Raw genomic sequence first — 21,712 nt, forward strand, 5'->3', positions numbered from 1 at the left:
TGACTGAAACCACCAACTTTCGATCTGCACTAAAGAAATTATTTGAAAAATACAAGATTCTGTTGTTACAATTGAACGGCTGAAGCTAGTTTGTATTAGTATTTATGTTTGCAAAAACTTTGCATTGACAAACTCATCTGAAAATATCTTTTTTTGCAAGAAACAGACAAAAAAGTTGGTTGCCAAAACCGGATAAAAATTTAACCTGTTCCTCCAAAAAATGCAAAATTCAAATGAAAAAAGAATATGGTTGATCCTTACATCGGGTTGACTTTTCGAAGCATAGTGAAGACGGTTACGATCGTAGATTAAAATATATTTGCATGATTCGGTTGTTATTCATTTTATATCACAAAAGCATATAATATTCTCATTATAAAATCTCCACACTCTAAAGCTTTTCATTTTATTAACTATGACTACTTCAGCTGCTTCATTTGTCTATTTACATAAAAGCTGTCCCCTTGAAACAAATTGTTATCCAACACTGAGGTCTTCGTTAACCAAATCGTCTTCGTTAACCAATCAATCTCTAGTCTCACTCAAACTTCACGTTGTTTATTGGTTTGTTTTCTATGCAGATTTCTTTTTCTGTTAAAACAATTCAAACTCTCGTACATAAATAATTCTTTTATTGTTCGCTTAAGACACGTTAGCTTTGTGTTCAATATATTTTTTTCTCTCCAAACTCAGTTGCAAAACCGAGCATTCTTCAACTAAACCCTAATTACGACAGCTAAAAAAAAGTATATCCCATTTCTTTAATCTGATAACTCATTAACATTCAGGAGAAAATTTCCGGACGCGCTGGCCTTTCTTGTTTTCGTTATAATTTTTTGGTGGGCGAGGAAGATTAATTACTTCAACAGTCTCTCTCAGTCGCTTTTGTGCTGGTAATTTTAATTTGTGAACGAGCTCTTTTCAATAAACTCGGTTCTGCTTTTGATAGAAGCGCAAACGATGGAAAGCATTTTTATTTGCACTCATTAACTTTGCAAATGTACAGACCATAAGGGAGCAAATATTCAAACCCAAGCCAAATAATGAATGCCATTCAAGTGTTGATTTGTTGCTTTTAATTTCACATCCCCAGTACCCTTAGAGGCTTTTGCTAAGATTATTAATCGCCAGCGATTCATCACTGAGAGCTTCGTACTCGGTCTGCATCAGCTGATAGACCCGATCCATTAGAGGCTGCATGTCGTCCTTGGTCATACCAGCACAGGATATTTCCGGTAGAATTTTTATGATGTTCTTTCCTAAAAGCAAATGGCATCGGTATTTATTTCGATCAAAGTTGACCTGTCTGATTTTACCTCGATTGAAAATTTTCGCCTTCGAATTGAGAAAATGATACTTGGAAATCACCACCGGTTGAATGAAGCCTTGCGATTCGATGGCAACGTGAAACGATCCTTTTTTGAACGGCAACAAGTTGTCTCCACCGCCTCGAGTTCCTTCGGGGAAAAACAGGATTTTTGCCTGGAAATAAAAAAAAAGCTCGATTAGAAGCATATTTTAATTCTAAATACCAACCTCACATACCTGCTTCTCGTTGATAGCTTTCGACTCTTTATTGATTATATTTTTCGCTGACTTTCGGTTATTGCGATCGATGAAAAGCGTACCCCACAGCCAGCTTGCCGTTCCGAATGGGATCATGTACAGCACTTCCCGTTTCGCCACGACCGTCGCCCGGCCGATTATGGGCCACAAGTAGGCCAGCACTGAATATTTGAATTTGAACAATCAAGATAAGCATTGTGGAAACTAAATCCCCCACCCGGCTGTAGCCGAACTACTCACCGATGAGATCCAACGCACTTTGGTGATTCATTAGCACCACTCCACCATGCTGTCGGTGAATGTTTTCCTTTCCACGGACTTCGAACGACACTCCGAGCATTGCCCCAAACTTTGTACAGAGATAAGCGGGGAGTCTACAAACAAAAAACACAAACAAAATATGAACACTGGTGTAAGAAAGCTCATAAAACTGTCATTGCTTATAAATCCGATAATTCATGGCTTGATAGTTTCGACACGCACACGACGAACGGAACTACAGGACACAGGGAAAACTGAACCGTTTTGCGGTGGGAGGACGTTGACCGAAGGACGCGTGGTCAATTATTTATGGCAAACATTTTCCGAACCAATTCGGAACAATGAACAATCGACGTAGCAAAGTGGGAACTGTTGCTTCTCAGTTCGTTCGCTGGTAAACATTGGAAATAAATGGCTTTAATTATCTCGGCTCAATCAAATTACCAACCCACCCATGAATGCAGGAAGAAAATAAAAGCGTGATAAGCCGAATTGATTGCCTTCTATTGCTGTGAAATTCTTTCCCGGATTGTATCGAATGAAGTCATTTTGGTTGAATGGAGTTGAATTGAGTTGAGTTTCATTGGCACCGGTGTACTTACAAGGCATTCCGATAGTCTCGAGGCCGCAGCAACATGAAGGGAATCGGTCCGACGGCACACACCATCGACAGGACGATGAAACACAGGAACTTCACATAGTAGCGGGCGGTGGATGAAAACGTGATTATGAAAAATGCCATGAAGGCAAGCCCCAGCAGCTCGCTGTTGGTCGTGGTCATCTGGAAAGTCATAAATCGGAAAATAGCTTAGCGATGCTTGGTTATTGTTGAAGCTTGTTACGGGAACTCAAATGTAAAAATATAAACTCTTCAAAAATGATTGAAATTCTACACGCACAAACAAATATTAGTCATAACAAAACAAAGGCGCAGCCTACTGCTTGTTTGTTTAGAAATTCTGTTAGTACTGCAGACATTAGGTATGTCGTTTTGATGAAACTACCCTGGATTAATTTCAGTTTTCTCAAGCGAAAACGACAGTAGATTCAAATTTCGGATACTGGCTACGATTCCGACCTAAGTGATCCTTTTGAGATTCTTATTTCGGTTTCGCTTGATGCCAGACCTAACCCAGTTTCTACCCTAGCTACTGTCAAACCGTTTACTTGAAGCCAGTTTCGAACTTAGTTTCAACGTCATTGAAACGAATTCGAGCCAGTTTCAAACCTGATTCTTATATCGGATTTGCTCACACTACCGTTGCGAAACTATCCTGGGTTAGTTACCACGTGTCTCCACATTCCGCGACCATCAGCAACCAGTCCATCTCCATCACAGCAATCGTTTACGATGTTTGACATCTTCATACGTAGGTTGTTACTTATGGCAACACTAATGTCGTTTTCGCTTGAGAAAACTGATACTGACCCAGGGTAGTGTCATCAAACAAACACTTTTAACGAAACTGTGTTGATTTCGCACTTAGCGACGGGGATCTGAGCAAACCTGATATTCGAAACTGACTCGATTTTCAGTTCAACAATGTTGAAACTTACTTCAAACAAACGGTTTGACAGCAGTTAGGGTGGAAACTGGGTTAGGTTTGGCATCAAGCGAAAACGACATAAGTGTTGCCCGGTGGATTAAACGTTTCCATAGTAAAGTTTGACACTTTTAACCATCTTCAAAATATTCTGTCATTTGAGCGCTATTTGTTTTGTTTACAGTGAGTTGAAAATTTTACCTCAGCAAAAAAATGGAATTGATTTGTGAACATATTCGGGCAATGATTTATTACGATTTTCATCGGGGATTATCAAGACAAAAGTGCTTCAATCAACTTAGTTCGAGTTTTGGCAATATAGCATCATGCTATGCGACTGTAAAAAAAAATGGTATAACGAATTAAATCGTGATCGTTGTTCCGTTACCGATGAATTCAAAGTAGGTCGTCCAAAATAAGTTGTTTTTCCAGAAAACATCGATGTTGGGAAAAATGTGATAATGCAAGATCGCTATGTGACGAACCGTAAAATGGAGCCCGGCTTCGGCATTAGTGTGACAAGATTATATGTTATGTTGCATGAACATTTAGCTGTGCAAAAAATTTATTCACGTTGGATCCCACATAATTTGACAATCGTAGAAAAAAAAGACTCGTGTCGATTGGTGCAAAGAAAAGCTAGAAAAATTCAATCGATGTGCTTCAAAGAAAATGGTGGCTTGTTTTTTCGGTATAAACGGACATATCGCTATCGTTACTTTAGAGGATCATAAGACCGTCAATTCTGCTTGGTATACTACCTTTTGTTTTCCAGAAGTTTTTCATGAAATAAGAAAAACAAATGCAAGGCGCAAAATCGCGATTATGCAAGCTCTCATACATCGGCTCAAACAACCGAATATTTGAGTACCCAAAACGTTGAATTGATGGACCAACCGCCGTATAGTCCTGGCTTGGCTCCTAACAATTTCTATTTGTTCCCTTCCGCAAGGAAGAAACTGCGTAGAGAGCGATTCAATACTCCTAAAGAAGCTGTTGAAGCGTTCAAAAACCATGTTTTGGAGGTACCTCAAGAAGCGTATTGATCATCTAGGGGAATATTTTGATTAACAATAAATCCATTTCCACTAGCCACTATTTAGACAATTTGCTACGAAGATAGTGTTATGTTAGTCTACTAATAGCAAAGATAAACTCAAGATAAGTAGTCTGCGATTTCTTATGTATTATTCGAATATGACCACTCGATGAGCTCGGTTCACTGTCAGTTTCAGTCTTTTGAAGCAAAACAATACGCGTCTGTTCTCTAGATGCGTCGTAACTATGGCAATGACTGTTTATGTTTGGAAAAATATCAAGTTACAGTAAGAACGGTATTGAGCAATTTTGCCTTATATCCAGTGATTCTTACAGTAAGAAAGTAAAAACGACCTATAAGCATTGCCTAGAATTTATTTAGTTTGTTATTGCCTCATCCATGCAACATTAAAGTCAGTTGTGGCAAGAAATCATTATGTGCTGAATGTAAAAATATATTTGCTTCCTTTCTAACTTGTATTGTTTCCATGGCATTTTATCGGAACTAGTCGACGCTTATTAACGGAGGGTCAATAAAATTACATTATTTTTTAACCAGCTGGTTCTCGATTACTGGACCCAACATTTTTTAATGAATCGTATGGGACATTGTAATCTTGAGTTTATCTTTGGTAATAGTATGGTACAGCTGCCCCGATAGTCATATCAGCTCCAGTAGTCATCTCATATACGAAAACCATTAGTTAGAGTAAGAGCTGCTGTCTCTGTTCGATAGGTTATCTTTTAAGGTAAAATGGAAATAATTGCATTCGCTTCGAGTTTTCGCGACGCTATAACAGCAGTAACGTTTACATTAAAAAAATGGACGAAAATTTCAGCTTTTTCATGGGTTTACCTTCACCCGCACTGACAAAACTACCCATGCAGCATCAATCATAGTAACCCATGAGTCAGCAGACAAAATTTGACAGCTCTACCAGTCGAACTCTAACCAAATACAAATTATAATACGGAATACTTCGACAAATTTTCAAGGACACATTTTGCATCGTGCGGTACACTGTCATGATACACTGTCAGAGTGACAATGTTCTTTAACTAGTTTTCTATAAAACTAGCAAATAAAAAAAATAAATAAACAAACAGTTTTTATCTGATAATCAAGATCACAAGCGAAATGTTAGTTAAACAATAATCTAGAATGGTTAAGCCACCATGAATATACTACTAGCTGTATTGATATTTGTAGATTCGTGGGTGTTTGTGTTCATTTTTCATCTTTTGTGCTAGTGCCGGTGATATTTAGACTGATTGTTGCAGTTTAATACAGCAACGATAAACATAAACAAACAAGTTTAAGAATGATTATCTTCTGAAATAATAGCGTCCGAAATTACTTCAAATTTCAATTTATGCAAACTTAAGTGCTACTTACTGGTTTAACAATGCATCATTAGAACCCGAGAAGTAAATAGGTATACCATATTGGTTATACTCAGTGGAGTCACAATCATTACAATCCGTACGGAATCGTCTAAACAATTCACATACGTATGCAACATGCAACTGCGAAACATTTATGTAACTTTTCACTACCCGGCGAGTACGAAATTGGTTCGTAAGCTGCTGATAAGAATCCGCTCGAGAAAGCTCTCACGTTTCTACGGATCCAAAATCCCAGCCCCGATTAGCCGATAAGCTATCGTTATCGGACCACTAAACTCGTTCAATCGCTATCAGTGATTTGAATTTTACCACAATAATAAGAGCAAGGTGCAGTACAGTGGGTTAGAATGTTTTTCCGTTGGGTGAAAATACAATTCCAATAATTATTGTAGCAAAATTTCGAATCAGAAGAGCGTTTTAACGTCTTCTACTCTGCTATTTTTTCTCTGCTATTTCCATGTAATGATGTTATGATGAATGAATGGAAGGATTCATGTAAAGAGCCGCACTTTCTCCCTTAAAAAAATTCTCCTACCGTAAGATTCATCTAACTAACACAAGTTACAAATTGGAATAGTTTTGAGACCAGTTTAAAAGATTTCATCTAGAATTCACCTCCCTTCTGTATTGTCTGTAATTCAGGTACGGAAAGTCGGATCGCGATAAAATTCTAAAGCAGTCTGTCTTTAGAACAATAAAAGCTTTCATTAAAATGCAATTTCTAGAAAACCGATGTGAGTTTCTTGCCAGAGTTTTTCTGACTACTGCTTCCAGTGCTTCTGGAGGGAAAATCGGAGACCAGTATACCTTGATCATCAACTAAACTTTCCAAACTAGAAGCATTGTTCAATTTCAAGGAATAATGGTATGTGACACCTGGCACTCCACTGCTTCTCTAATATTCCAATACTTAATCTGTTGGCTCGAAATAAGCGTTTACTTCAGCGTTGGTTTCCCCGTTGAAGTAAAATCTTCTTCCTTGGAGCATTATGTCAGATCTTCAAATCGGTAGTACTTGCTGGGGGCCATATCCAGTGAATATGGTGGGCGCGGTAGCAATTCGAAGCCCAATTCATGCAATTGCGAGAGGACAATATACAATCACTGTAAAAAGCGGCTTTTGAACCGTGTTTTATATACCATTAGAATCATTTCGAAGATGATGGTAAAATGCCTGTGTGTATGTGACAAAAATAGGCACTTGATTTCTTCAACAATGGCTGGACCGATATTCAAATGAAAGGTCATACTTTCCCAGAGAACACTATTGAATTTTATTCCGATCCGACGTCCGGTTCCGGTCCGGTCCGGTTTCACAAACTTGAGCTTAAATGCAAGATTTTATGGTCGCTGTTGTTTTTTTTTCTTGGCATCCGAAAAGTGTGTTTTAAATTTCAAAAGGGCATTTCGAATTACGATGCGAAAAGGGAAGACAATTACAAATATCTAGTTTTTTTTATAAAAGATATTTTTATTCAGGCCTATTTGCGTACAAGCTTTACGTGGCAGATTGAGCTGAGTTTTTAGATAATTTTTTTTGTATTAGATCTCGTTGTCACCCTTTTTCCATTTCCCTCCTGCGAGGATTGAGGGGCAGTTTGGTTCGTCTCGTCCTCCATCGCCGTGGTGTTGTTGTTGTTGTTGATTTCGTTGCTAGTTGCTGTAGATGCGCCTTGTTGTACATTGTTTGCAGTTGCTGGTTGGTTGGATGGTAAGCTGTTAACTGCAGCTGGTGTACTTTGTTCTATAGGGGTTACGTTGGATGGATTCGTTGAAGGGGATGCTTCACTGTTGTTGGTCACTGTCACAGGTGTACTGGGGTTGCTTGTGGTTGGTGTGAAGGAAGCACCGTTGTCCTTTGGTGTAGTTGTCTCCTTGTCCAGTTTATCACATGGCTTACCGTAGTGAACAGCTTTTTGGCAATATTGACATGTGGCCATCTGATTGTCATAGGTAACAAGTGATTTGCACAGGATTCTTGTATCCTGATCGAAAGTTACATAAGAAGGTATAGGCCTTTTCAAGCGCATTCGTAACAAACGTACGCCATTTAGAATACCGGGGAAAAAGTTCTTCCACTTTTCTTTTTCGATAGAGAGAATCTCTCCGTATTGGGACATAGTTTTGCGAATATAAGGATCGATGACGCTTGAGGGAAGATCATGCACACGCACTTCTATAGCACTATCTTCCATATATACTGGAATGTTGTACTTTATGTTCTCGTGCTCCACATAATGCACATTATTATTGTCTTCTGCGAATTTAATTGCATCCAACTCTTTATAAAACTGGATGTAAACAACATAATTTGTCTTATTGCATTGAAGTAAATGCACACGTTTCATGTCAAGATGCATTTGCTCCTTAAGCAAACCTTCAAGTTCTCGTATCGAAGGTCGAATTTTGGTTCACTCATTTTCAAGGTCGTTCTATTGTTCACTACACAATACTGTACTTGGTTTCTTTCGTCCCGAATGTAAGCGGTTTTGTTTTATCGACTGACTTGGATGAGATGTGAGAGCGAACTGAAATATCTAGTTATTGTTCAGGGTTTAACTAATTTTTTTATGAATCTTTTGGCAATATTTATAATAATCTGAGCAATATTTTTGAGGTGGATTAAAACATCAGCCGAAGTGTTCAGCAGTCCAAATAGCTCTTTTCAAGCCTTGCAATGATTTTTTTTAATTATTTTAGATTTTTTCTTAGGTTGATTTGAAACCTTCTATCAGTTAATTGAAATTTGAAAATTTGAAGCTAAAATACCTATCGTTTCCGGCTCCGGAGGTATAATCGTATAAGTGACATAACCGACAAATCCAAGTTTTAATGTATAATTATTGATACGTTTGTTAACTACCCGAATCAATCTGAATAAATTTGATATTATTCTAATAAAAAAATATGATTTAATGAGACTGTATAATAAAAGGAAGGCATCAGCACACCATTAGGTGTATTCAGGGCCGAGAGAAAATTCGGACCTGGGGGGATTGCAATATTACGGGCCCCTAAACATGACAATTGAATAATATTTCGTAACAAGAGAATTTTAAATACATTATTTTAACAAAATGTTTCGCAAGCCAAATTGGTTTCGATTTTTAAAATTATGTTTTGTTATGAAGAATGAAAAAACAAGTTTAAATGTTCGAATTTCCGAGCCACCTGAAAAAGTCCGGGCTCGGACTCCATTTCCCTCTCCCCATTCGGCGGCCCAGGGTGTATTTGGAAGAGGTTTTTTTCTTTTTTATCTAAAAAGCAATAATAAATAAATACACAAAATAGATTTTAATCCAGCGTCACTTAAATCACTGTCACTCGCCTACTAAAAATCAGAATATTATAAAATTTTGACAGGTATTCTTTGGAGGTTGGTACTCATAAAACATGATACAGAAATTTGGTTGACATCCGCAGCTCCAGTTATCGATCCACATGTTTTTTTCGGGATTTGTTCATCCAACATTCTACCATCATCATCATCATTAACAGGTGCACTACCTAAGCTTCATTATTGAAACTAGTAGAAATATAATATTTTCCGATGACTGCCATGGAGAACTTTTTTTCGATTATTTGTTAGAAGCTCAGGACTTTTTTATGAATTTTTATTATCGAAACTAAATACTTTAATTTCATGTCCAATACAGAGAATTGTTTGAAATCCAAAATTAAATTGAAGCTATTTTCAATGCGAGAGAAAAATGACAAAATGGCTTTTACGAGCAAATATAATATCTACCGAATATTGCAGAGCTTGTGACAATTTGTAATGTACGTATTATATAAAGCTTGCGTCATTTAGAATTGGAACACTCTTTCGCTTTTATTGTGGCGCTCCTGGTGGACGGATTTGGAAGTTCATGGCGCCCACGTGTCGGGAATTTTGTCAGCTTCGCGTATCATTTTTGACATTCCGCAAATCGACTGTACTTTGTAAACAATCAACATGGAAGCCGAAAGAAGTGAAAAAATTGTGCACAGTCATTTGGAAAATCCATTGTGGTTTGTATCTAGGCTAGCTAAACAGCTGAAATTGTCCAGAAATACCTTATGGCGTGTTATCAAACGGTATAAGGAAACATTGGCGACGATTCGGAAGCCTCAAGCCAATCTTCGGAGTGGAACTGTCGACCGGAAACTGCGTGGTAAGATTTTGAAGACGATTAAGAGGAAACCTAATCTGTCGGACCGTGATTTGGCCAGAAAATTCGGTGCTGCCCATAGTACCGTGAGGAGAACTCAACTCCGGGAAAGAATAAAGTCGTATCGAGCTAGCAAACAGCCAAATCGGATCATAAAACTGAATAGTGTGGTCAAAATTCGTGCTCGGAAACTATATGACCAGGTGCTGACCAAGTCTTCTCATGGACGATGAAACCTATGTCAAGGCTGACTTCGTGAAAATCCCAAGTCAAAAATTTTACTTGGCAACGGCTCGGGGGGATGTTCCAGCCAAATTTAAATTTGTTTTTGCCGACAAATTTGCAAGAAAGTTTATGATTTGGCAGGGCATTTGCAGCTGTGGCAAAAAAACGGAAGTTTTCGTTACAAATAAGACAGTGACATCGGAACTATACCAAAAAGAGTGTCTCCAAAAACAAATTTTGCCGTTCATTCGATTCCACGACCATCCCGTAATGTTTTGGCCAGATTTGGCAAGCTGTCATTACAGCAAAATCGTTCAAGAATGGTATGCAGAGAAAGGGGTCCAGTTTGTTCCGAAAAATCTTAACCCACCCAACTGCCCCCAGTTCCGCTCTATTGAGAAATACTGGGCAATCATGAAGAGGAGACTCAAGGCAAAGGGAAACGTTGTCAAAGACATCAATCAGATGACGACCTGGTGGAATAAGATAGCTAAAACGATGGACGAAGAAGGTGTGCGCCGCCTACTGAGCCGTGTTACAGGAAAAAATCGAGAATTCCTTCAAAACCGTGACGAATAATTTTATCCGTATTTTTTCTTAAAAGTATGAAGAAAACGCTACATTTGTATAAAAAAAAAGATCTTGAATACAATAATAAATAACTGAAATACAGGCAATTGTCTTTGTTCCAATTCTATCTGAAACAAGCTTTACACAGTTCGAAAAATTCTTGTTATTTTACATCTTATCAGATGCACACAAATGGAGCGTCATATTTTACACAAATTTATTTTCAAGAACATGTAAAATTGTGTGGTTTGAAAATTACATGGCTTTAAAACGAAAGGAATAAAAATCAAAAGATCGACATCAACAACGCGACTTGAACCGAAAAGCATTAGATCACAAAGCACACCAGTTAGTCGACTGAGCCATAGAAGCACATATCTGCTTGGCTGGTAAATCGTGCATATAAATTCATACAGTCTCACTTGCTAGCCGAGTGCAAATTACACTCGGAGCCAGTAAATTTCTGTATACGAATGGAATATTGTGTCATTTGAGAAGTTAAGTAGTTATGAATTGTATCGTTTGAAGAATTATGTCACCTGTAAAATTCATAATTTCTTTCTATGTAGAATCGTTTGAAAACCACATTCACTGATTGTGAATCCCGAGCTGATTTTACTAAAAGACGCTACACAGTTCAAAAAAATCTTGTGATTTTACATCTTATAAGATGCACATAAATGGAGCGTCATCATTTTTGACATTCCGCAAATCGACTGTACTTTGTAAACAATCAACATGGAAGCCGAAAGAAGTGAAAAAATTGTGCACAGTCATTTGGAAAATCCATTGTGGTTTGTATCTAGGCTAGCTAAACAGCTGAAATTGTCCAGAAATACCTTATGGCGTGTTATCAAACGGTATAAGGAAACATTGGCGACGATTCGGAAGCCTCAAGCCAATCTTCGGAGTGGAACTGTCGACCGGAAACTGCGTGGTAAGATTTTGAAGACGATTAAGAGGAAACCTAATCTGTCGGACCGTGATTTGGCCAGAAAATTCGGTGCTGCCCATAGTACCGTGAGGAGAACTCAACTCCGGGAAAGAATAAAGTCGTATCGAGCTAGCAAACAGCCAAATCGGATCATAAAACTGAATAGTGTGGTCAAAATTCGTGCTCGGAAACTATATGACCAGGTGCTGACCAAGCCTTCTCATGGACGATGAAACCTATGTCAAGGCTGACTTCGTGAAAATCCCAAGTCAAAAATTTTACTTGGCAACGGCTCGGGGGGATGTTCCAGCCAAATTTAAATTTGTTTTTGCCGACAAATTTGCAAGAAAGTTTATGATTTGGCAGGGCATTTGCAGCTGTGGCAAAAAAACGGAAGTTTTCGTTACAAATAAGACAGTGACATCGGAACTATACCAAAAAGAGTGTCTCCAAAAACAAATTTTGCCGTTCATTCGATTCCACGACCATCCCGTAATGTTTTGGCCAGATTTGGCAAGCTGTCATTACAGCAAAATCGTTCAAGAATGGTATGCAGAGAAAGGGGTCCAGTTTGTTCCGAAAAATCTTAACCCACCCAACTGCCCCCAGTTCCGCTCTATTGAGAAATACTGGGCAATCATGAAGAGGAGACTCAAGGCAAAGGGAAACGTTGTCAAAGACATCAATCAGATGACGACCTGGTGGAATAAGATAGCTAAAACGATGGACGAAGAAGGTGTGCGCCGCCTACTGAGCCGTGTTACAGGAAAAAATCGAGAATTCCTTCAAAACCGTGACGAATAATTTTATCCGTATTTTTTCTTAAAAGTATGAAGAAAACGCTACATTTGTATAAAAAAAAAGATCTTGAATACAATAATAAATAACTGAAATACAGGCAATTGTCTTTGTTCCAATTCTATCTGAAACAAGCTTTACACAGTTCGAAAAATTCTTGTTATTTTACATCTTATCAGATGCACACAAATGGAGCGTCATATTTTACACAAATTTATTTTCAAGAACATGTAAAATTGTGTGGTTTGAAAATTACATGGCTTTAAAACGAAAGGAATAAAAATCAAAAGATCGACATCAACAACGCGACTTGAACCGAAAAGCATTAGATCACAAAGCACACCAGTTAGTCGACTGAGCCATAGAAGCACATATCTGCTTGGCTGGTAAATCGTGCATATAAATTCATACAGTCTCACTTGCTAGCCGAGTGCAAATTACACTCGGAGCCAGTAAATTTCTGTATACGAATGGAATATTGTGTCATTTGAGAAGTTAAGTAGTTATGAATTGTATCGTTTGAAGAATTATGTCACCTGTAAAATTCATAATTTCTTTCTATGTAGAATCGTTTGAAAACCACATTCACTGATTGTGAATCCCGAGCTGATTTTACTAAAAGACGCTACACAGTTCAAAAAAATCTTGTGATTTTACATCTTATAAGATGCACATAAATGGAGCGTCGTATTTCATACAAATTTATATTCAAGAATATGGAAAATTGTGTGATTTGAAAATTACATGTCTTGAATTCGAATGAAATAAAAAACAAAAAATCGATAGCAGCAGCGCGACTTGAACCGAGAAACATCAGATCACAAGTACATCGGTTACTCGACTGGACCGCAGAGCTCTTTTCTGTTCATTGAATAATTGATAAATATAAATCCATACAGCGGCACTTGGTAGCCGAGTGCAAATTACACTCGGAGCATGTAAAATTCTGTGTGAATGAAATATTGCGTCATTTTAAAAATTTTGTAGTTGTGAATTATATCGTTTGTAGAATTCTGTCACCTGTAAAATTCATTATTTTTTTCTGTGTACCTATCTCGGATCTATTTACTTATCCGCACATATGATTAAAAAAGTTTTTCTGATCCGAGAGGCGGATGATCAAAATTTTTAAACCATTCTGATAGAAATAAAAAACGTTGGAATAAGCGAAGCATAAATTAAAAGTAGAAATTAGAAGAGCTTCTCGATTGTGCGATTTTCTATAAACTAACAGAAAAATATTTTCTCGAATTGGTGGTTTTTGAGGAACGAAAAATTTTACGCATCAACTAAATTTTCACAGAAAATTTAGAAAAACCCGTTCAATGAAGAAAAGGTCAGAATTTATTTCAACTTGAGCGAAATTCAAAGTCAAATAAAATTCAGTGGAAAAAAGATACGTATGACTGAGTAAGGACCAATTTGCATCGCACCGCAATAAGTATAATTTCTTACAGCTTCAAACCAACGTTTAGCATTCAAAACAAACATTGTCATGATTTATCATTAGTTGCAAAAAATGTCTGTCACAAAACAAATGTTCGTTCTCCAACGAAAAATATTAGACCCGTATTTTTCTTTTTTTTTCGATTATAGAGGTTTCAATTTTAAAGGTCATTCGCCTCTTCGGTCCAGAAAAATTTTCTGACCCTATATGCGGGGTTGAGAATCGAACCCAGGTGGGCTGCGTGAAATGGCATCGACTTACCCATCACGCTATACCCGTCCCCACCAGAATTTTTTTAATTTTGTCTCTAGGGTGACCTTGATAGAATGGATAAAAAAATCGACTATTTTCGATTTTCTTAAAAAAAAAACTTTTTTAAAAACCATAACTTTTGAAACACTCAGCCGGTTCTGCTAAATTTGGGATATGTTGTTAATAAACGTTAGGAATAGTTTTTAGGAAAATTTTAGCGAATATTGTAAAATTGAAGTTTTGTGTTCGAAAAAATCAATAGTATAAATATTTAACGGTTTTCATGATTTGCGACCAATGGACATTATGTCATTTTATATTTTTTTCTGAGAACTGAAACAATTTTACACAACATTACCAAAAATTAGCGATGCGTTATATTTTGTTCTTGAGTTATAATTTTTTGAAAATTTAAAGTTTTCGTATTTTTTTCGATTTTTAATTAAAACGAAATTGTTAATAAATTTATAACATTTGAACCACTGATTTGTGGATTTTTTAACAAAAAATGTCTGCAGCTTTTGGGAAAAATATGTGAATATTATAAAGTTGGAGTTTTGTATTTTAGAACGTCAACTAATTTCATGGTAGGTAGACCAATAGGACTGTTTTACAATCTAAAAGAGGTAAGAATGTGTTCATATTATAATCGAAATATATAAATGGAGGAAAATGGTCGCAAACAACGAAGACTTGAAAATTGCAGAAAATTTTATCTCAAAAACAAACATAAAACGCTCCGCTAATTATTGGATTTGTTATGTAAAAATGTTTAAGCTTTCAAAGAGAAATAAAAATTTGATAGTTACTACAAATTAGTGGAATCGGTCGAGTGATTCAAAAGTTTTTTCAGCAACATCATCTTTTAAAAGAAAATCGAAAAAAACACGGAAACTACGAAAATTTGAAATTTCAGCTTTCAGAAAAAAAATATAAATGTTGCAAACCATGAAAACCATTGAAAAGTTATACAATTGACTGTTTTCAAACACAAAACTTAAATTTTACAATATTCGCATATTTTTCCTAAAAACTGTAGGCATTTATTGACAACATATCCAAAATTTAGCAAAACCGATTTTTTGATCCACCCTAAGAAGGAAATGGTCACCCTAATGGCATAACTAAAAAATACGGGTATAATATTTTTCGATGGAGAATGATTCCCCCAAATATTAGAAAATTCTTAGAGATCGTATATCAGTTTCTCATGGAATTGCTGAATATATAAAAAAAATTATATTCATTATCGGGTCTAGCAGTACGTTGCCAGTGTTTTGCACATGATGAAATAACCTGTTGATTTCGGAGATCAAAGTCAAATCTGACCACAAAAGTTGCTCATAACAAAAGTTGCTCATTCCATGACATGCAACTAATTGAAATAAAAAAAACGAATACTGATTGCGACCGCCGCGCGACTTGAACCCAGAATCATTGGATCACAATGTACGTCTGTTAATTTACTGAGCCACAGAAGCACACATCTACTTGGTTGGTAAAAGGTGCATTTCAATGCATATAGTCGCACCTGCTAGCAGAATAGAAGTTACAGTCGAAACCTGTAAAATTTATGCTAATCTAACATTAAGTCATTACAAATGAGATTTTCCATCATTTGACAAATTAGGTATTTATGAATTACATCGCATGAGAGATTAAGTCACCTGTAAAATCAATTTTTTTTGTGTGTGGTTCCGAGTGACCAAAACATCAAACGAACATTGAATCTATCTAAATTTATTCGTTTGAAACGGGTGATGATGAGAGTATGCTCAGAATATGGGACCACCGACGAATCCGTATTTTTTCATCAAGACTACGATCGGTCATATTTTGCGTCTTTGATAAAAAAGTTGCTTACAATGTCAGTCTGGCAAATACAATGTGGAATTCAATTGGTGATTGTGTGAGAGGTGTTCTCTTGCGAGATCAGAAATCAGAATTAATTGGCTCAAGTGGATATTTGTGTCTTGCCGTTGCATCTCATCAATTTCGTGATGGGAAGGGAAAGATAAAAGGAACATGGAAGGGAATTGTGAAGTGGGTGAAATGGGAAAACAGCACACAACATAAAGGAACAAATCGTTCTGCATTCTCTAAAGGATGCTGAACGATCTGCAGGTACAAATTCTGTAGGCGATACAGTACAAGTTGCTGAATTCACACAATCGATCAACTAATACAAACCATTATTGATATTCGGAAGAGCGAACGAGGCATGTCAGTTTTGTTTGTATTCACATCTTCCCATTATGTCTCTGACATTACCCATCCTCCTTGTTTCATTCGATACTGATATAAGTGAAAACTAAGCTAAAATTAATACATCGTAGAAAATATTTGGATAATGATGGATTAGAAATGTTTCCCCACCCGCTATATAACCCAATTCTGTTAGCGTCAGGCTACCCATGCAGAGTACGTTTACCGGAATACGACTCATTTAAGTCGAGGGAGTTGAAAATTGGTTCGTTCTCTTCTTGGGCTCAAAAGAAGACAAAATGTTTTTGTTTGAAAGTGGAAAATTTGTTAAACATGAGGAAAGCTGTAGTTTCCGAAGAAGTGTTTCACAATAGAGCTTAACCAAAGGAAAGAGCAGAATCGCATCTAACAGAACACTCTTCAAACAGCATTATCAACACGTTCTCACTTACATAAAAAATACATTCTCGACTATCGACAACAATATCGCACTATTTAAACCAGAGGTGGAAATAGGCTCATTTTGCGCACGAAAATGTGAATCAAGATTTCCAATTGTGAATCAAAAAACTGAACATCGTGAATTGAAAAATTGGGTTACAAAACAAAAATTGCGATTATTTTTAAATTTTGAAAACTGTATATTGCACAGAGTAGCAGCAGACCTTATGTATACGCGTTTTTTTATTGCGCTGAGAGAAGACAAATTTCCATGCAAGAAAAATTTCCATGTCAAAACCAACGCATTTGCTCTGAAAGTACCGGCTATGATTTTATCCGGTTATCCCATTCAGAGAACTCTTTGCCCGGTTCTTGCACTCAAAAATGGCTTTAAACGTTTCCTGTTCTGGAAAGTTCAAGTCCGTTTTTGACATATAAAGTATTAATTCGGTTTTCGTATTCGAAACTACTTAAGGAGGTTTCAACTAAAAATGGCTCTTATCAGCCGTTTACTTTTAGTAATCTGATATGTTTCAAACAGTATCACATACAGAGATTTTTTGATAAAAAGCTTTGGAAATAAATGTTTCATTCTTGTCACTTGAATATGTGTATTAGGTCGCTGTTTTTTTTCAGACTCAAAACAAAGTTATTATGAATTGAATTTTATTCAGATCCAACTTCCGATTCTGCAATTCCAGAATTATGAGGCTCATGGTTATTCACCTCTCCGGATCAGAAAACTACACAAACTAATTTAAAACTGGCATATAAATGAATACAAAAAGATTATAAATCTTCAAAACTGATATCACACATTTCAAATTAACTTCTATGTCGAATATATAAACAGAATAATGAATATATTTTTAAAAAATGCGATACTCATTTGTAAAAGGTCCTGCAGTTCAATTCTTAAACTTTACGCGTTTGGATAGTGCGTTTGAGCTGCCGTAGCAAAACATGCATTCCTGTTACTTCTGTGTATGATAATCAAGCTAAAAAGGGTGATATCAATCAGCTGCGTAGCACGTTTTGTGGTTGGACATGTTTTGCTAATGATATTACTCCATCACAACGGTATTACTGAATAAATTTCAAATACAACGCGAAACATGGAATTTCGATGCGACCGTCGAAATAAACTCACCCAACGAGCCTAAAATTTTTGATATCGGATAATCCATATCCGAGAAAATTGAGCGGTAATCAGTTTTGACGTTTATGTCGCTTATACCATTATATTACCGGAACCGTCAGAGACAACCATTTGAAATTCAAACCTGTTTTATGAACACAAAGTAGCATTAGAACGAGCCTAACTTTATTGAAATGTTGATTTCGAATCAAACAGTGACACTGATAACGATGAAGACATTTTTAAACTCCAAGTAAAATCCAAATTTATCTCATAAAACTACAAGGATCAGCCCCATGGGGTTGTTCGAGCCATTGATGTGGAACAAGGCAACCAAAATTTCTAACGATCGACATTTTCAATTAATCGTCACACTTTTGAATCCGCAAATGCACGAGAGTCTGCTTAGTCTTTATTATGAACCAAAACCAAAACCGAACCCAGAATATAGACTATATTTGTCATGATTTGTATTTGCTTTTTTAGCCGACGAAATTACATCAATAGCCCAAATGTATGCAATTATAACTTTGTACATGCTTGCGATACAGATATCGATATTTAAGCTTCTTTTCGCCAAGCTTGTGTTCAAGTTTTGTATGCAAGTAGTTATTTTTATAGCGTTTCTCTACCATTACTACCATTCTGCGATTTCGGTTGATGCGATAAACTTTTTCTCATTATCAATCGAGTTCATCTTATATAAATAAGAAATTAATCTTATGGACTCAAAATTTACCCTGGGGTAGTTGTCAATGTCAATAGGCGAAACGACATAACATGGGATTTCATCCAATCTTTCATGACACAAGATCAGCTTCAAATCGTTTTATGGCACTTTTTGTCTTGCTGTCTAGCAACAACCTACTTCTAGCAAGCTACGTGTAGGACTGAAACGTTAGCTATAATTTTGCTTATATTTATAGATTCGCGTACTTCCAACAGCTTCGCTTTTGCGTCGATTGACCAATCAGAGCGCTGCTTTCCCTTTGATATATCGCTTACTCCTTCAAAACCGTCGACTATGGCAGGGAAATCCGGTATGCCGGAGATTTTTTGCTGACAAAATAGGACACTGCTAGTTATTATTCAACATTTCAATGATATACAATTAAAAATACATGGCTATGAACATTCAAATCAGTACGTAGAAATATTTCCAATCAAATGGTGACATGATATTAATAATTGATACAAAATTGACTGAGCTGTAATTGTTCAAAACCTGACCACATTTTTACGTGTATTTTTCTTGAGTTTCTAGTTTGCACCACTATATAGAAAACAAAAATGTGTTCCACATTAAAAAATCATTAGTTTCAAAATCGTTATTAAACTGATTATTTTTATTCACTGTGAATCAAAAAATTTGGTTATTTCCACCCCTGATTTAAACATCCTTCCGCAACCAGAAGCGATGACCGCCGGTTTTTTCTGTGAGGTGAATTAGTGTCATGCAGATAGCACCGACTCGTCACCCGACTTTTCCATGACCAGCCAAGCTCCGAAAAGTGATTGCGTGCCTGTGCTTCATCAACGACTCCGATCGTTGATTAGCGTATGATTACGCAAGGTAATCGTACCTATTTTAATCCTATTCGTTCAGGCACGCGTATGTTTTACTGATGTGTACGATTAGCCTAATCGAAAACATTCGAAACATTCAACGAATTACCGACATTTATTTACTTCCTAGCTACATTCAAGGTTAGAGTATGAGGTTCGTTATGAAAAACGTCAACATAAGGTTCGTTAACATTTACCGTAAGCACACGATTGAATCAATTACAAACAACTAGAAGTCATATTGTCCACACTGCGTACGACGGTTATTAATCAGTTATGATACATGACGAACGAATAATAATAGGGGATAATCAATAAATATTGATAAAACTTGCAGCAATTGCCCGGAGCTGCATCGTGATAGTGATACGGTTGCCATAGAAGGTCACGACCGTTACTAGGCCTGTTTACTGCGATTATCGGAGCAAGCAGTCTAGTCACAAGTAGGCGCACATGGCTGTTTGGAATTTGATTCAAAATTTGACCAATTTCACCATGACAACTAACAAAATAACACTTTAGATCCGATATCAGTAATATAGATACTGGAACCAATTCTAAATTCCTATTAACATTGAACGGCCCTCAGTTAGATAACCCGAAGAATCACTTCGACTTATTTTCAGGTGAGATACAAATTTCAACAAAAAAAAGAAGCTGAAAGCTGATAATCTGCTTGGTTTAACCAGGAAGGCCGTTGATAACTGCACACGGCATTTTGACCTGACGGTGCTAATTTAACAAACAATAAAAGCCGAATCGTGTAGTTCCGGTTTGTTAATTTGATGGCATTGGCTAGCATTGAATTACAACTTTGTACAAGCATTGTCACATAATTTAGAACCAATTCTTGTAATGATTATCGAATAGCTTTTACATAATTGAATCGCTGTTTATTTAATTTTTTTTAGCAGGTAGCACATCCGGAAAAAAAAACAACCACATCACAGCATGCCAGGAGTGTTTGAGCTTTTCACAAACATAAAAACAAATCAAGCGACACACAGACATACACAGGCACTTCTCATCTCATCTCGCTTCGGCTAGCCTCGGCGTTGTTTGTCCTCGGTTGATAACATTCTCAGCGTCCAATCGAGAAGAAGTACGGAGAACCCTTCTCGTTTCCCTAAACCACCACCGCCAGCACCGGGCTATCAATTTACCTTTTCCAGCTGTTTCGTGCCACTTCTCGGGAGGCAGCAACAGCAGCAGCAGCAGCAGTACAACAAGCGGCACAACTAAATTGGACCTAATTTGGTCTCCACATTTAATTCGATTGTGTTTGCCCCTTTTCGCCCGTCTGTGCCAACGAAACGACTGTGACTATTTTTAGCGCTCTGGTTCTCGATCGTACTATGATCAGACACTTTGACACTCGCTGCACTCCGCACGGCAATCGTCCAAAGATTGCACAATAAATCGAACTAAAACCGTCCAACATATGCCACACCGAGAATTGCGAGCTCTCACTCGAATCGCTAGATGCTGCACGTGCCAGCAGCACTTGCCACGCTGCTTTCCCGTTGGAGTTATCCGGTGAGCGAAAGCTTGCGAAGTTTTCCTTCGGTCTTCCTGGCTCTCTTTCCAACCACCCAACAACACACAGACACTGTTGAATACACGATTCAAGAACTCCGAAAGGTGGGCTGGCTATCAGGATATTGCTAACACGCGAAACTCGAGGGAGAACAGTGGCTTCCGAATGTTCTAAATCGAATCAATTTTCAAAAGGGTCGGTGTAATAATTTTAATTATTCAACAGGAGCAGAGCCCTCAGTTGCAACTGACGGTTTCCCAATGGGAACTAGGAATACCGCGCGTAGTTTCCGTGACTTGTTTCACCGCCGACTGCCGCTAAACTGCGGTGACGGCAGTGGTTTTGTTTAGCGGCCACTTTAGCGTCATCACGAAAGCTCGCGTCTGCTTACTACTGATAACGAGTAAGCATGAACTCACACAACATAACCTTTCGAAATCAGCATGTTGAAGAGAAGAAAACAGTGAGCATTAACCGTCGGCCAGGGTTGCCATTCGTGGCAGTTTTAATTTTTTACGTGAATACATCTTGCTTTACAATGGGGCGCTTTTTCAAAATTTACCGTCTGCTCGAGTGATCAGTTTTATATTGTGAATATCAAGGGTTTCCAACAGCCTGGATTACTTTTCAGT

General features: G+C 37.2%; 1 protein-coding gene across 3 annotated transcripts; it reads right to left on the reverse strand.

Moving 5' to 3' along the window:
- Nucleotides 1–300: 300 nt before the first annotated feature.
- Nucleotides 301–21,415, reverse strand: LOC131431731 (1-acyl-sn-glycerol-3-phosphate acyltransferase alpha-like). Of its 3 annotated transcripts, none has more exons than XM_058597595.1 (6): nt 20,707–21,415; nt 2,430–2,608; nt 1,807–1,940; nt 1,546–1,727; nt 1,317–1,482; nt 301–1,259 (listed from the first exon to the last, which is right to left on the reverse strand). In XM_058597595.1, the coding sequence occupies exons 2-6, from the start codon at nt 2,606–2,608 to the stop codon at nt 1,099–1,101; spliced, it is 822 nt and encodes a 273-aa protein (XP_058453578.1). In that variant the 5' UTR covers nt 20,707–21,415; the 3' UTR covers nt 301–1,098. The 3 variants fall into 3 exon arrangements, with proteins under 3 accessions (XP_058453578.1, XP_058453576.1, XP_058453579.1); XM_058597593.1 differs by having other exon boundaries at nt 20,557–21,415; XM_058597596.1 differs by lacking the exon at nt 20,707–21,415 and adding an exon at nt 2,670–2,773.
- Nucleotides 21,416–21,712: the final 297 nt, after the last annotated feature.

The sequence above is a fragment of the Malaya genurostris genome, chromosome 2 (genome assembly GCF_030247185.1).
Source record: "Malaya genurostris strain Urasoe2022 chromosome 2, Malgen_1.1, whole genome shotgun sequence".
NCBI lineage: Eukaryota > Metazoa > Arthropoda > Insecta > Diptera > Culicidae > Malaya > Malaya genurostris.

What these genes read in the sequence shown, in the direction of transcription:
- LOC131431731 (XM_058597593.1), bottom strand. An exon ending in CGAGACTATCGGAATGCCTT is followed by an intron (nt 1,941 to 2,429) that starts GTAAGTACACCG and finishes TTTTGTTTGTAG; the next exon opens with ACTCCCCGCTTATCTCTGTA. An exon ending in AAGTGCGTTGGATCTCATCG is followed by an intron (nt 1,728 to 1,806) that starts GTGAGTAGTTCG and finishes TCAAATATTCAG; the next exon opens with TGCTGGCCTACTTGTGGCCC.